This window comes from Hipposideros armiger, unplaced genomic scaffold (genome assembly GCF_001890085.2).
Source record: "Hipposideros armiger isolate ML-2016 unplaced genomic scaffold, ASM189008v1 scaffold_631, whole genome shotgun sequence".
Lineage (NCBI taxonomy): Eukaryota > Metazoa > Chordata > Mammalia > Chiroptera > Hipposideridae > Hipposideros > Hipposideros armiger.
In genome coordinates this window covers 449,248-465,699 of record NW_017731981.1, presented here as the reverse complement: position 1 = coordinate 465,699, position 16,452 = coordinate 449,248, and the positions used below count along the sequence as shown (strand labels likewise).

At 35.0% G+C, this 16,452-nt stretch overlaps 1 protein-coding gene across 6 annotated transcripts in view; it reads right to left on the bottom strand.

The window, feature by feature from the left end:
• Nucleotides 1-4,595: 4,595 nt before the first annotated feature.
• Nucleotides 4,596-16,452, bottom strand: part of TBL1XR1 (TBL1X/Y related 1) — a 157,131-nt gene continuing 145,274 nt past the window's right edge. For 5 of the 6 annotated variants that reach the window (XM_019625492.1, XM_019625489.1, XM_019625493.1 and 2 more), the window contains 4 exons: nt 15,498-15,625; nt 14,754-14,919; nt 11,659-11,760; nt 4,646-10,804 (listed from right to left, as the gene is read on the bottom strand). In XM_019625492.1, the coding sequence (XP_019481037.1) occupies nt 10,778-10,804; nt 11,659-11,760; nt 14,754-14,919; nt 15,498-15,625 (423 nt within the window). In that variant the 3' untranslated portion in view covers nt 4,646-10,777. Of the gene's footprint in view, nt 10,805-11,658; nt 11,761-14,753; nt 14,920-15,497; nt 15,626-16,452 lie in introns of all 6 variants that reach the window. The other variant, XM_019625488.1, reaches the window with a different exon arrangement.

The window sequence follows — 16,452 nt, the reverse complement described above, 5'->3', positions numbered from 1 at the left end:
AATAGTAGCAATAATCATGCCATGTATGAAAATCTGATTATTCCACTTACTGGGCTTATTTATATGACTGCTAACTCTTAAAACCACCTCAAAATTGAGATATCTTACTGGTATTTCTTCCAGATAAGAAACTGATGTCAAATGTGAAGTAACTTGCTCAAGCTTACATCCATAGACGAGATGGTGCTTTTATCACTGAGTATCACCTCCTCATCTTTAGTTTTCTCTCTGGGAGTGCCTTCCCCCTCGTCAGCACCGTGTATTAATCAAACTACTATTTTCCAGGCACTGTTCTAAGCCCTGCAGATCCCGAGAGAAGTCCGATAGATAGGTTTCACCCTTCAGGAACTCAGCCTAGTAAGGGCAGATAGGAAGCAATGCTGTGACCACAGCTATGTCTAGGGGGTTCGGAGAGCAGGAGGGGCACCTCACAGAGGAGGGGGGGGCGAAGGAAGGAGGCGGGCAATGAGCAGGTGAGTCACCTGCCTCTCCAGGAGCAGATGAGTTGATTGAATCTAACAACTAAGAATTAAGCAAATGAGGGAGGGGAGAAGGCATTCCAGGAAGAGGCCACTGCAAGAATAAAGGGGAGAAGGTAGCACAGGAGGTACAGGTATCTCAGAGTGGCTAGATAAGAATGTGATTGAATGCAGGAGACAGAGCTTCCTCAGCCACTTACATTCACAATTACGGACCAGAACACCCCCATTCCCTGACAGCTTCTATTCTACAGCCCCCCAACCCCCTCCCCATCGGCATTGCCACAATTTTTCACTGACAATTCTGAGCAACCATAACTGTAACCCCTTTGACAGGCCCTCTCATTGCGGGAGAGCTTCTAATTCCTCCCAGGAAGTATACACACCAGGCACACTTAAGCCAGCCACCTTCCTTCAAACTGGGTCATGTTCAGACACATAGAAGCCTTCCTAGACACCAGAAACCTGAGCTTCCTCACAAGTGTTACCCACACCTGTTGCAGGTGTATCCTGACTAAAGGGCCCCATGTCCTGGGAGGACTTAGTGCTAATTCTTTGTTCTGAGAAACCCTGCTTGTCTCGATCGCCCCGACACCCTCCTCCCTCAGGCCTGCTGAGCATACTACTGAGAAAAAAATCAGACAACAGTGCAGATTGGTGCTGTTGGACAGTCCTGATCACTACCTTCACTGGGCCTGCAGCAAGGCTCAACAGAGCAACAGGAAGAGACATGATCACAACTTAAATAAGAGTTTTTTAAATTAAAGGTGTTCCTGTTAGGGGCCGGCCGAGTGGCTCAGTTGGTTACAAGTTTGCTTAAGTGCACGAGCTCTGAGCAACAGGGTCGCTGGTTCGATTCCCACATGGGCCAGTGAGCTTCGCCCGAGCTGAGCTGCTGCTGAGCTGCCAACAGGTGGCAGGATGGCTCAGCTGGTGAGAGCACATGCTCTTAACAACACGACTGCCTGCTGGATGGTGGGCTACGCCCACCTGTGCGCAGCTAGGACTGAACTCAGCACCTTGAACTGAGCTGCCGCCCAGATGGCTCAGTGGATAGAGCGTGTGCTCGTAACAACAAGGCTGCTGGTTTGACTCATGCATGGGATGGTGGCTACGCCCACCCGCAACTGAGACTGAACTTGGCACCTTGAGTCGGGCTGCCGCCTGGATGGTTCAGTGGATAGAGTGTGCGCTCTTAACAGCAAGGTTGCCAGTTTGACTCGCATGGAAAAAAAAAAAAAGTGATCCTGTTACATCGCAGCTTGATTCATTAGGTCCTGGGGTGATACTTGAGATGATTTCTAACAAGCTTCCAAGTAAGGTTGGTGGGCTACATTCTGAGTGGTAGCAAAGCCCTAAAGCACAAAAACTCCAAACCAACCTCTCTAGAGCTGAACTGGAAGACAGAAGCTCATGTAGATATTCATGAGACGTTTTGATTCATATACTGTCTCTTGTAACTGCTTTTGGACACCTGGGTGAGGTTTGAGCAGACACACAGTGATTGGCCCAAGTTTCCAACATCTAAGAGTTCCTGTTACAACAGTAACAGCAGAAATATGGCTATCATCTTTAATGAGTGAAATCCTAACAAATCTCTTGAGGTGAGGAAGGACGAAGTGCTTAATTTCTCTGCCTTTCAAGGTAAGGAATCAATGGACATTGTTTAAGGTAATAAATGGAAGTGTAAATACAATTTAAATTATAGCGACCACTAGAAGACGAACATAAAACAAGTAATTGCAAGTGCAGTGTGGATCAGAGAGGCCATGTTGGGTGTCCTGGGATATATATAGCCAGGTGAGTCCTTCTGGTCTAAGGAGTCAACACCCCAAGCTGGTAGGTACCCCTTACATTTACAAACACAGTGCCGGGGATTAAGTTGAACCTTTTGACATTGCCAGCATGTAGCAGTTTTTGACTTCGAAAAACAGCAATTTCAGAGGCTTCAACGAACTAATTCGCTGTTACAGCATTTAATGTTCTTATAATACTTCACAGAACCTTTTCTTTTTTTCTTGCTTACTATTATATATACAGTGGTAAACACACTTCTTGGGACATACTAGATATTCAACCAAAAAATATTTGCTTAAGTAACAAAAGAGGTCCCAAGACTTGAGAAGGTAAATTGTATGAAAATGGCATTTAAGAAAGCCCCAGGAAAAAACGTCTGCTCTAGCATGTGAACTAAGAATTTAGCTTCGAACTACCATTAAACATTCTGGTAGTTCCATTACGTATATAATTGAATTGTGCTCTGTGGCAGAAATATTTTCTTCCATGTTTACCAAAACTTAATTGTATCTTTAACATTTAATGACTAGTAACACAGGCTTAAAAAATTAGTTTTCTGCTAACTGCTGCCCAACAATTGTCATTTATTGCTCTAAATTATTCTCTTGTTCCTGTATGCACACTGAGTAAACATTCAAAGCACTTTCCTCAAGATTGCCCTTCTACAAATTCCTGAATAACTCCTTTTGAAATAAGAGATTCATCTGATGCCAGAAAATGGGTGAGTGGTAAATCTTTGAAAGTGCCTATTAACCAGGGGTGTACATTAGAATCAACTATTGCGTTTACCCTACAAAGGCACAAATATGTTTACTACACCATTGTTTATAATAGTAAACAGTGATTAAGTAAACATATATCATGGGGCTAGTTAAATTAAGGTGCTGATACTACAACACAACCATTAAACATTAAAATAATGGTAGCATATACTATGCTTTATACAACCAGGCACTATTCTCTAAAGGCTTTAAATATGTTAATTTTAATCCTACCTCATACCACTAGCCCCATTTTACAGGTGGGAAAACCAGGAAGCTAATAAATAGTGGAGTTGGGACTCAACCCAGACAGTCAGGCAGAATTCATGCTTGTAACCTCTATGGTACAGGGAAATAATTTTACTGGTAAGGACAAAAGCACCTGATGATTTCACTGAAAAGGTGAGTTTCTGAAACCAATGAATATTACAATCTCACTGACGTATTTTTTAAAGTATGTATTAAAAATGTTTGGAAGGACACATACCAAAGTGCTAATAGTGGATACCACTGAGGAGGAATTGGTTGGGAGTTTGGAGATGGGAGTTCACCATTTTTCAATTTCTTTATGAGCATGCACTTTGTAACATACAGTATGCCAATTACACAACCCCTTCCTTCCCCACCCGTTATCTAGGGCATACAAACAAGCACTGAAAAACGCACACATACCTAATACCATCACATTAGCCAGTAGGTTAAGTTTAGTTAACTTTAGTTGTTAAAGAGTTGTAACGGACTCTAGATTAATCAACATTGTTTAAAAAGTAAAATTAATTACTTACCTCTAATTTAGTCTACCATAAGACTTTATTAACTTCAACACCGTATTTGTCGAACTTCAAACTTTTTATTTCCATACACTAAAATATCTCAACCACTTCACTGGAAATCTTTAAAAACATATTACACAGCTACATTTTTATGTCATATTAAACTGTTTGAATTATTTGATGACTCTAGGCCTTCATTATGATAGCCATGCTAAATATGCGCCTCTCCATTTCTGCTAGTTTTAGCTATTCCTTGTCCTTTACTGAGGGATACTGCTCCGTAGGTATTCAAGTTCGAAAGTCAGGTAATTAACCTGAGTAATCGAGTAGTATATATAAACTAAGTCAATAAAAGCTTATGTGAAAAAGTACCCGACAATGTGTAGATTTTTCAAAACCTCCTAATTTGAACACGTGAGATTCTGGAAGCTGATGTTTTCAACTGTCTTCTCTCAGACTGAGTTCAATGTGACTGGGTTTTTAATTCAAACATTTTACTATTTGAGGTATCTATCTATTCAGTGCTTCAATTCCTCCACAGTGGTCCTGCCCAGTAGCTCTCCAACCTATGCTTTTGATATTCCCGGTAGTGCAGTATCTCTTAAAGCTGCCCATTCTGACATTGGATTAGTATAACATACTAAGTTTGTTGTTGTTGTTGTTTTTAAATAGAATTGTGGTATCCTTTTCTGTGTAGACCCACTTGTCCTAATTCTTAAAATGTGAATTGTTTGCACAATTGATCATACAAACCCAACAACCAAGAAACATTAATAATTGTCTTCTGTACTTTACTAAACACTTTGTGTTTAATATATTTTAAATTATAAAGAAATTACAAGGAACTCCTAAAAAATTTAATACAAAAATATTACAAGTTAGGACAAATAGCATTGAATATGACATTTGAGAAGAAACATGCAGATAAAGTAGCATAGGGTTAACATTTCATTGTTGACAGAGCACTTTGGTACAGCAGAGAGAAAGCACCATAAAACTACTGTCCATAGTGTCTTTTCCTCCACTGCATTTTGCAAATGAATATACTGAGGAAACAGTGAACTTTAATCTGATGTTCTATGTATTATCATAGGTAAGATATCTGATCTACTGTAAAGTATAAAAGCTATGAAATTAAAAATAACCCCTTCTATGATTACTCGAATTGATTTCAGCTTTACCTCAAGCTTTATGGATTATAATCCTTAGTAGACCGATACTTTTTGAACAAGTGTAAAATGCAGAATATTATTATAACAATCTATGCCATGCAATAAAAGTTAACCCTCTGAAAATCAAAGCCTGTCAAAAAGTTCTAGCAACTGCAGTAGCTTATCATTTAATAAAACATGACAAGGCTATGCCTGTATTAGTTTCTGCTTAAGGAAATGGAAGGGAAAGGTAAAAGGCTTGGAGAATACAAGCTTTTACAAAACAAAACAAATCAAAACAAAACAACTATGATCAATGATTCTTTCAAAAAGTCTCTAAGTAACTCTACAGGAGCTGGGAGTAATTAAAACTGGAAGGGGCCTACTATCTTTCCTAATAGATTATAAGGTTCATTAGCAACATAAGCTACTAGCCAAGGAAGAAAATTATTACATCATAGTAAGTTTATATGCAGAAAACTGTGTCATTAAAGAAGTTGAGCATCCTGCCCTAAAAATCTTCAACATATTGTTTTGTGCTCAACTGCATGCTAAGCAAATGAATCTGAGGTCTCTTTCAGTTTGAATTTGTGAAACAATGTCCTCTAAATACAATATTGATTTTTCAAAATAATTCAAAAGTAATTCCTATTCCTTAGCTGACTAAATGCTCTATTATTCTTTAATAAAAATAGTAAATAATCCCTTCATTTAAAAAATCTTATCTCCTCCGAGAAGTAATAAAATAGTAAAATTTGTAATTTTATCTATGGGTTTACTTTAATGTACATATCTTGGCAAACTGTATTTATGAAAACCGTCCTTTAGATTCTGATGGCAGTTGTTATAATTGGTAACACCAGTATGGGAGAGAACAGGCATGTTATATGTTATGAAAACTAACTTAGAGCAAAAAAGTTTATTCTACAATAGAACACTGGAGAAGTAAATGCAATTAAAATGTAAACAAGAAATTGTAAACAAGAAATAGCATCCCTCTCTCTTTACTTGACTAAATAGTCTATACAAACTACATAGATTATCAAAGGTTTTATATATGTACACAGCCAACATAATATCAAAATATATTTTATTCTGGACCTCTTTCAGATCTGATTCAAATTACAGTTGTCAAAGCAATACAATGCAAAGGGAAACTGCAACAACAACAACAACAAAAAAATGTGCCTAGAAAGGATAAAAGGGTCATTGGGGACAAATCATTGTGATGTGGAACCAAAAGACATCATAAGTGTAATTAACATGGTCCAGGACAGCATAGAACATCTATAATCAGTCTTCCTTACACAATAATCATGAAAACTGAACAATAAAGTTCTTTAACATGTACAAAAAACTGTCATGGGCTGGTTTACACTTTTACAACAGTTTTAAAGTTAACTGGATAACTAAAGAAATGATGCAGACATTTTAATCCAGTGCTATAGGTAGGCTCACAGAATTAGACCCAAAGGATTTGTAAAAATCAAAATTAGAACATTATAGATAAATGTCAAAGTCAGGAAAGAAGAAAATTACTTCTGTATTTGGGGATTACAGAGCTACAAAATGCAGTCTGTTTTTGTTTTTAACGAGATGGATAAGTACATTAGACTAGATACAACATGCAGAATGTTTTCTTTAACTTATCCAGAAACTCCAAAGAAAACATCATGAAACAGCTTACGGGGGGGAGGGGGGGAAGCCTTATTCACCCTGCTTCAACACTGTCAACGTAAAGGCAGAAATAAAGAATGCTATTAATACTTCAGAACTACTGGTATAAGACATCAAATTCCTAAATCAGTGTATTAAAAAAGTGAACACTTCCTCTTTTTTCTCTCTCTCTCCTACATTAACTAGAATCATGTTAAAAACAAACAAACAACTGATATTGAATGTGACACTTCAGAGCTACTACCAGAAGGAGTAATTCATAAGTTCCCTACCCTCCTTCCATCCCTGCTGATTCAAAAGGGGAAAAAAAAAACAAAAAACCCACAAACCAACCAGGGTCTCTTGTAGATTTGCTGCTATTCCCCCAAATGTTGGCATTTGCTGCCATGCCACAATGTTGGTCCACTGAAATAGGGTTTCTGTGGGGACTGTCAACAGTAATTCATCCAATGCAAGGACTATCCTTTGCATGTGAGAAAAAGCGTGGGGTCTATAGAAATGTACAATGTGCTGAAGAAAACGAAAACTGTCTTGAGTAAATAGCTCTGTATTTGAAATTTATTTTTCTGCTCCTCTGCTTACATAAGGATGGTCATTTGTGATTCCTTTAAATAGCAAAAATGCATACTCCTCCTCAGGCCTCTACTCAATAATAGTTTACATTACTCGTAACAAAATCATTCTACATAAACAGCTCCTTAAAAATAGTACTCTATCATTAAATCTAATTTGACAGAAAGAAGTTTAAGGAAAAAAGGAGTGCTTTATAAGTGAAAATGTACAAATCTTTGGCCTTTCTCTTGACATTTTTATATGTCGAAAAGCAAAAAACCTTCATGTAATTCAACCTAATGATTACTTTTTGCACCATAATTTGTTTTTTACACCACAAAAGGAGGCACTTTCAGTTATCTGTAAAAGGTGTTTAATCCTAAAACATACTTACCTAGAGAATAATTAATTAAAACAGAATTCAATACACTCTAAGATCTATTAGGAAATATAGGTTACCACTTCTAAAAGTCATTTGAAAGCCAATGATGGTGCCTGATCAACGATAAGATATGGGGATTGGAACACATATAAGAACTTACGGGATTTCCTACATGGAGAAGAAAAAAGATATTCCTTTATGATGTTTAAGAGTGACAGCTGCTCTTTATTCTATTTTAATTGATGAGTATTCTAGTCCTTCAAGTTTTCCCTCCTATTTTTCTTTATGATAAGTTTCTTACAGTAGCCTATACAACAATGATATACAATGAATACCACAGAAAATCACTGGGTGATCTTCAGGAATAAGTTCTTAGGAAAAAAAGTAGAAGGAAAAATGAACAAGAATCTCAAATATAGAACTTTACAGGCTGTGAAAATTGGTCTCTTACAGTCATGTTATGCTTACATTAGAGGCAATCTGATTTTTGTCTACTGGAGCAGCATCGTGGCACATCAGCAGGCAATGATGATGTTGAGAACAGCAGCAAAAATAAACAATTGTATGCTCATGAAGAACCCAAGCCTACAAAATGGATACCTTCCAGATAAAGTTTATACTTAAAAGACCCAAGACATCAGGATAATAAAGCTCTGTATTTATAATCTTTTATATGTCCTATTGTGGCTATTATGCTTAAGTAAAATAGCTACTAAAAGATTTTTTTTTAAAAAAGAAAAAAAAAAACAGAAAAGCTGACAATACCATAAAAACGTAGCTGTCTATTTTGGCAGCTATATTGCAGAACTTATTGACTATCTTTTAATCAGCTGGGAAAAAAAGTCAATAACTGTATGCAAATGAATAAATTGTCCATATCAAAATACAAAAGTACTATCAATAATCACCTCTGACTTTCAGATTTAAATTCAGTGCAATTGACAAATGCATCGCTAAAGGAAAATGCAGCTTAAACATACTCAAAACATTTGTGTCTATTCCTGGGAGCACATTTAAAAATTATTGCACAGATTTTTTTATTTTTATTTATTTTTTTAAAACAACAACAGAGGTCAACCACAGATGTGGACCTCCAGCAATAAAAGCAGGATTTCAAGTGCCAGATACTCAGCATATTAGGTTTCCTACATAAGTCACAGGGTAATAGTTCTAAATATCTATAATATGATCCAAAACCCTAAAAACAGCTGGCACAAAACCATCATGAATGACTGCCTTTCTGGATGTAAATTTTAAAAATATTATTACAGTATCATAGTGCCCACTAACAACAACTGGGGTACATATAACAATGTATTATGGAATTAAGTATATTAATTTTCTTTACCAATAGCAAATGCTATCCTACCTTAGTAAAACCAAGACTTGCTTCAATCAATGCTGCTTTGTAAAAATAGCAAAACAACAAATGCTGAAAATCAAAGCTGCATTACTTGGGTTAAATCCGTTTCTACTTAAAACACAGGTTAAAATTTTAGTAATAAAGGCCTCAAAATAATTAGTGACAGAAATAGTGTTATAAATTTGCTGTTGGATATAATAAGTGATTCCTTAACTGAAATCTTGGAAATATAAATTTGACAACTATTCTCTTCAAAATTGACACTTCTGATTCTTACCTTAATCATGACAAACCTGTTAATCACACATATAAACACAGACCCATGCTATCATTTGTAAATTCTGTAAGTTTTAGTTTTTAGTTGCATGAGCACAAGAGGAGGTTTGATCTGATACCTAGATAAGAAAATACTTGATATTATGAACAGAGTAAAAGACATGATATAGTAGTGATTATTAGAAAAAAAAATAGCAGCTTAAATCTATCAATATTTGAAAAAAAATGTAGTCACAAGTACCACAAATGCAGAATCAAAGCAGCAGGGAGGTTAGTGCAATTATACTTAAAAAAAAAAATAAATCGGAATCACTGCTATTTAAAAATACCTTGAAGCAAGTCTTTTGTTTTAAAGATTGTTTTTAAACTAAGGTAGCTAACATTTTGCCATGTAATGGCAGTGTTATATGCCGTTATCTTGCTTTGTATAAAGAAAAATAACATGAGAGATTTTTAATACTGGAGTTTGGTTACATTACATATTTAAGCTTCTACACAGAATGATGGACACTTTGAGAAGCTAATCCTTATCCAGAAACAGTTTAATCTCTTAAAAAACAAAGCAAAACAAATAAACAAACAACAAAAAAACCCAAATCTACTTTGCTCCTTTTAACAATAGTGCACATTTTAACCATAATTTAGTTATGGCTACAAAACATCAGAAGATTTTATTTTTATGTATCTTCTCTATGGTATTTAAAAAAAATTTTGTGCCCTTCTAGTCTTTAATTGGCAGAAATATGTCCCAAAAAAGAAACTACCGCATTTAAGCCACATCACCAAAAAACAAACAAAAAAATGAAACAAACAAAAAAAACCAGAGCATAATACCCTTTTACTGATGTGTCTTACAGATTGACGTGACCCAAGTCATATATTTTCATTTAATTTCCAATTTCCCCTTCCACAACATGCACCAATTGATATATGCTCTGGGAGCCATAAAATGTACCAAACATTTATCTTTTCAAAAGAATGCATTAAAATATTTTTAAGATTTTTTTTTGTTTAAAGGTGAAAAAAATATAAACAAGAAACTGATTCACTCCCTTACTTCATGCATCCATAAACTAAACCAAAAACAAAGTTTAAAAGCAAGAACAAACTACTGCTGCAAGTTTTTTTTTAAGTCCATTTTCTCTGTACATACAAACTGCTCGACTACTGAAGGGAAAAAAAGAATATAATCCATGGTGTCTGCTGATTCAAAGGGGAGAAACAAGGCTGTCATAGTATCCAAAACTGGTACATGTATGGGCTGCTTTTATAATGCATATTTCTTTCTCTCTTCTGTTTTCACATCCAAAACTTCTAAATGCTATTTTAGGGGCACAGCAGATTAGATTCCAGCACTTGGTGAACAGAATTCACAAGCTGTGACAAAATTCTGTCATCTTCAGGGTGCAATTTTGTTTATATACACTGTTTGTATATATTTCTTTTAGATTTGGCTGTAGTGGACTGGCCATGGTTCAAGTGGGACTATAGCAGTACGTGGGTCAGGGACAGTCATTTTGGCTATGTACACATTCATAGTCGGTCCATGGCTTCCAACTAGTAGCGCTATTTCCGAAGGTCTAAAACACAAACCTGCAAGAAATTAAAATAATCAACCAGTGTGTTAAGAATTTCATCGTACACTTTTAGCTTAACGTTTCTATAGAGTATGGAATCTATTTCTTAGTTCCAAGTTCACAAAACTGGTAAAGCAATAGTCATCATGGCAACGGGCACTTAACCAACAGAAATCATACCAACTGTCAAAGTAGCTGGAGGAAACAGCCATGGGCTAATAGTACAGAGGAAGAACCATGGCTAAAAATATGAAAATTTGTTCTCTGTTAATTAAAAAGTAGAAAATATATGCTCAAAATAGACCACTTCCTTATCTCTGGGATCTTAAAAGATACTACAGTAAACAGCTAATGGCTACACCCTTTCCATCTTCCTTTTGCTTTCAGAACTTTGGAAGCCATACTAATATTTCTGTAAAGCGTTGGCCAACCTCATCCTGAAAGTCTCTCAGTATCACACATTCCTCACTGTAAGACTCAACTGCCTCTATTCCCCCTTCCCTGGGCCACCAACACTCTTCTGCAGGGAAAAGAAGGTAAAAATAGGCACTGAAAATTCAAATCTCTCCCAGAGTGGTATGCTGCTATACTTAATTTCACTAATGAAGGTTTATTTTAAAAATAACTGTCCCGTTTCTTAATTATGAAGACACTTTTCTGGTAAAGATAGCCTAAATTTTGTTTATATTATTTGAATGAGTATGAAAAGTATATAGCCTTTAGTAAACAAAAAATATCAATATCATGTCACAAAATTTATTTTGAAAGTAGCAGAAGCCACATTTATTCACCGTGTGCTCTCTCTCACACACGCACGTGCACGCACACACAGGCACGTACGCCCCCTCGGAAACACTGTATTATACTTACTGAACCATCTGATGCACTGGCTCCAACCTTGTCTCCTGCTGCATTCCAGCAAACTTCAAAAATTCCACCTGTTCCCCTATAGCTGTGAACTAGAGCACCTGTCTAAAAAAATGAAAACAGAATCTTAAAAATACCATATACTGTTATAAGTCCAAATATTGAGGTAAAAATATTATATGGCTTTATTTCTAGAAATAAGAGGTAGCGTTTAATTTCAACTCCAAAATAAATACAAGTTCTAAAATACTAAAATGTGATATCATGATCCTCTTATAAAAAGATAACACTAGTCTACTCTCAACAGATCCTTCACACACACACATTCAGTTTTAATACTGGAGAAATTTCTTTGGCAAACGCCCTCAAGAAGAAGTACAATAAACCAGTAAAGACAATTCAGTATAAGTGTGTTGGTTTCTCCATGTTTACTGAGTAGCAGTCTAAGCTATAGGAATTATAAAAAAGCTAAAGGAATATACATACATTATTCTTGAAAGGTGATATAAATTTTTTTTTTTAAGTACAATCAGGAACACTAACACTTTCATTATCAATTTAGCTGAATCATAAATATAATTAAATTATTTTATTCCTTCAGCAATGGAAACAAAACTCATTCAGCTGCCACTGAGTAATTAAAATTCAGTAAAAAATGTATTCTCCTAAGAAACCATTCATTCAACAGGAAAAAGGTTAAAGGTTCTGCTGTGAGAAATTGGAAAACAATGAAAAATGTGCTTCTGGTTTTCAGCTGAAAAGTGACCTGAAAAGTCAAACTAGAGGTAGCAGATCTATCTAAAAACAACGTGGCAGCAAGACACGTACCTTGTAAACACCCATCCAGACAACTAACCCTAAGTTAATCCCTGAGGTGGAAGACTGTTTTCCCTTGCTTTTCTCTTCAAAGTCAGTCCAGTAATACTGTACAAACCATAGATGCACTGCTATAGCTTATCACGTTGGGAAGGTTCTACTGAATTTTAAATTGTTTTTCCTCCCTAAAATTTCTAACAATTTAAGAGACTAATGAAAAAGTGTGAGTATAGGTCTTCAGGATCTATGATCAATTAGAAGAGAAGTACGAGAGAAAGGAGTGGCACCAACAACATCTAAAATCTGCTGATACATAGAAAGTAAAACCTACAGGACCGTCAACTTTGGGGTTTAAGAAAACAAAAACTTTCTTTCAAAAGTACTTACCAATTTTTAAGCTTGAATTAATCTATAATTGAACCAAAACAGCATAGTCAACAAGCCAGAGTTAGGACATTAACAAAGGCCAAGAGATCTATATGTATGTCCAGACCAGACGTCAACAAATGACCTGTCAAATGCTTAAGTAACATATCATCTGAGTGATGAAAGGAAAAACTAGATGTAAATATTACAAAAAAAAAAGACTTTCTCCTGCACCAAAAACTCACTAGATGCATTTTACTATTTTCAAACTTAAAAGAAAAAAAGTAAAATATTTTTGATACACAACAGTGATACAAAATAGTATGGATAGTTGCTCAAATGCCCTTAAAAACCTAGCAGCGTCTTCCATTAGAATGCTATGGTCCTATACCCAAATTTCATTTAAATTGATTCTCTCACAATGGAGTGACTGAAAATGTATACAACAGATTATCTATAGGCTATATTTAATAAGCTGTTGCTATTCAATCACGACAGAAAGATTAACATGAAAGGAAAGTCAAGGGTAATATAAACTATTAGAAGAGAGCACAGAAAGGTTAATAGATTCACTATGAATATGCCAAAATCCAAGCACAAGCAACATCTACTAAGTAAAAGGAATATGTTTTTATAAAGATGCTATTCATGGTCACAATAAAATCCATAAAGCACCTCAGAATTAGGAAAAAGGATCTTTATAAAAAAATTATAAAACTTTAATGAAAAAAAAGACTTAATTAGGGGGACTTATAAAGTTAGTTATTAAAACTTTGCTAATGATGCAGGTATATATACAAGTATATCAATGGAATGCAAGAGAATCTACGAATAAACCACACAAGAACTTGACATATGAAAGCAGTGGTATTATGAAACAATAAGGAGGCAATAAATAGTGCAAGACAACTGGTTATCCATGTAGAAAGATAAAATTAGATCTCTACCTCACACCACATATAAAAATCAATTCTAAGGGAGTTAGAAAAGTAAATGAAAAAATAAAACACTGAAAGTATAAAATGAAAGAATCATAATGCTTTTAGTCACACACATGAAGAAAAACTTAGGAAGAATGAAAGGGAAACTAATAAAAAGAGTTGCCTGTAGGGGATTAAGAAAGACATGGGAGCAAGAGTTTGTAGCATATACCTTTTATAGTGCTGTTGGGTTTCTTTTAGGACCATTCGAATGTATAACTTAATGAACGATAGTATTTGAAAATGATGATTTATGCAAAATAGCGTGACTAACTGTGATGGTGACCTACACAGAGAGCAACAGACCACAATAACTTATTATGTCCGTGCTGCAGCCAGCAAAGAACTTGATCATTGAAGAGGAGGAACAAGGGGAGTCAAGTGGCTGCTATTAAATTAACAGCACCTGGACCATTAAACTAAAATACTAAGAAGATAAAAAAACTAAAGCAACAGGCTGTTTTCTCCACTTTTAGGAAAGGCTCTCTACAGCACTGTCCCTAAGAAGGTAGTACAGTTTTAAGTTTATTCTGATAAATCATTGTGTTCAGCCATAAAATCTGGTCCTTTAGTACATTTTTAAAAATGTTCATATATAGTTCTTTCAAAGACAATTATTTTAGAAAATTATAACATTATATTATTTAATAAACGCATCCTAACTCTCACATTTTATGTCTACAAAACTGTTGGGAAAAAACAAAGAATCTAAAGTATTTCTAAATGCTGGTCTGTATTATGAAATATAACTTCAGCTGGTTTTAACCTTTGCTTAGCTGTAAATTAAAAAGAAAAAATACTAATTTAAAACCCGAGAACTGAATTAATGCCACAAAAGGAATGACAACCAAAGAGGAAAAGAAATATTTGTACAGGCTAATGCTTCTTACTAAATATAAGAGTATTTACTTGACTATTTAAATAACTCAGACATACCTGTGTGTTCCAGATGTGCACACATTTGTCAAAAGAACCACTTGCCAGATACCTGCCATCAGGACTGAAAGCTACACTGTACACAGGCTCTTGGTGTTTTGTCAAAGTATGGATGCAAATTCCTCGGTCTACATCCCATAATCTAACAGTAGAATCAAAGGATGCACTGACAAGGGAGGAAAAAATATGATTTTATAAGTAATAAAATACTCTCAGCCCCACCCACAACCTACAGCAGTCAGCCATTCCTAATAACTAGGCACAAATTCTTCATGAGGAGCGAACTGGGCTGCTAGGAAGTGTGTTATGGAAACAAATCTATACATGAGAAAAGGCAGCTTTAAGGACATCTCCAAGTCCCTGAATTGGAAGACATAAATGAGCTAATTCACTGTATTCCTTTCCTCTTTAAATAATTCCTTTATATTGATCCTTGGTTTTGAACTATTGACTATATTTTTAACTTATCTTTTTTTAAATGCTGAAGAAACTTTATTGCACTGTGCCGCATTACTTAGGTTTTAATCAATATTTGATATCACTAGAAATATGTGACATCTCCAAAGGGAAAAAAAAATCCATTATGACCTGAAATAATAAAACTGTTTAAAAGTTCCCATTAAAAAAATATTACTTGCAGGACACACTCCCATTTCCTGGAATCTTCCCTAATTTTCTGTCATACCTATTAGAAGGTTTATTTGTAGAAGACTCATTAAAGGAAGAGTAAAACAGAAATATTACCTTGCTAACATAAGGTTGGCATTTGGATTATTTGTCCCTGGCCCTGTTGGACTCCACTTGATAGTATAAATTTCTTTATTATGTGCTTGCAAATCATGGACACAATTGTCTTGTTTCATACTCCATATCTAAACAAAAAAGAAAAATGTATATAATTATTTTTCTATACAAAGGGTACATTTAAAATATTACCTTGCCAATTCAAAATATAAGGGGTACAACGAGAACAATGATTATAGAGATGAAGGGGATATTTGAAAAGAAATTAAGATGCAGTAGAATGTATTTATCTCTCTTTTTAAAATGACAAATTAGCCACAAGTTCTTTCCAAATATTCACTATTGTGAGGCTTCAGGACTGAATTAACTGTAGTTCTAAGATTACTTTTGGTATACAGGTGGTATCAACTTTAACATTCAGTAAGTTCCTTGGGTAATGTTTCTAAAATGTTTAAGGCATTAGTTTTTATGCTGACTCTTAAATAAAAGATCTACATTATAAATTGCTTTTAGAATTTAAAATCAGGAAATATTTTGCAAGAGAAAATAAATAAGCAACTTACAAATATGATTCATGTATGTCACCAAAGTATAGGCAACAAAAGCAAAAGAAAAGCAGAGTAGAACAATATAAAATTAAAAAGCTTCACAACAAAGGAAACAATCAATAAAATAAAATAAAATGGCAACCTACGGAATGGAAGAAGTTATTTGCAAATCATATATCCAATAGTTAATTCCTATAAATATATAAGGAATGCCAATAATTCAACAGCAAAAAACCTAATAGCCCAATTTAAAAATGAGCAAAGGACTTGGACATACGTTTTTCCCAAGAAGATATACAAATGACCAACAGGTATATGAAAAGATGCTCAATGTCACTAATAATTAGGAAAATGCAAATCAAAAACACAGTAAGATACCACTTCACACCTGTTAGGATGGCTATTAT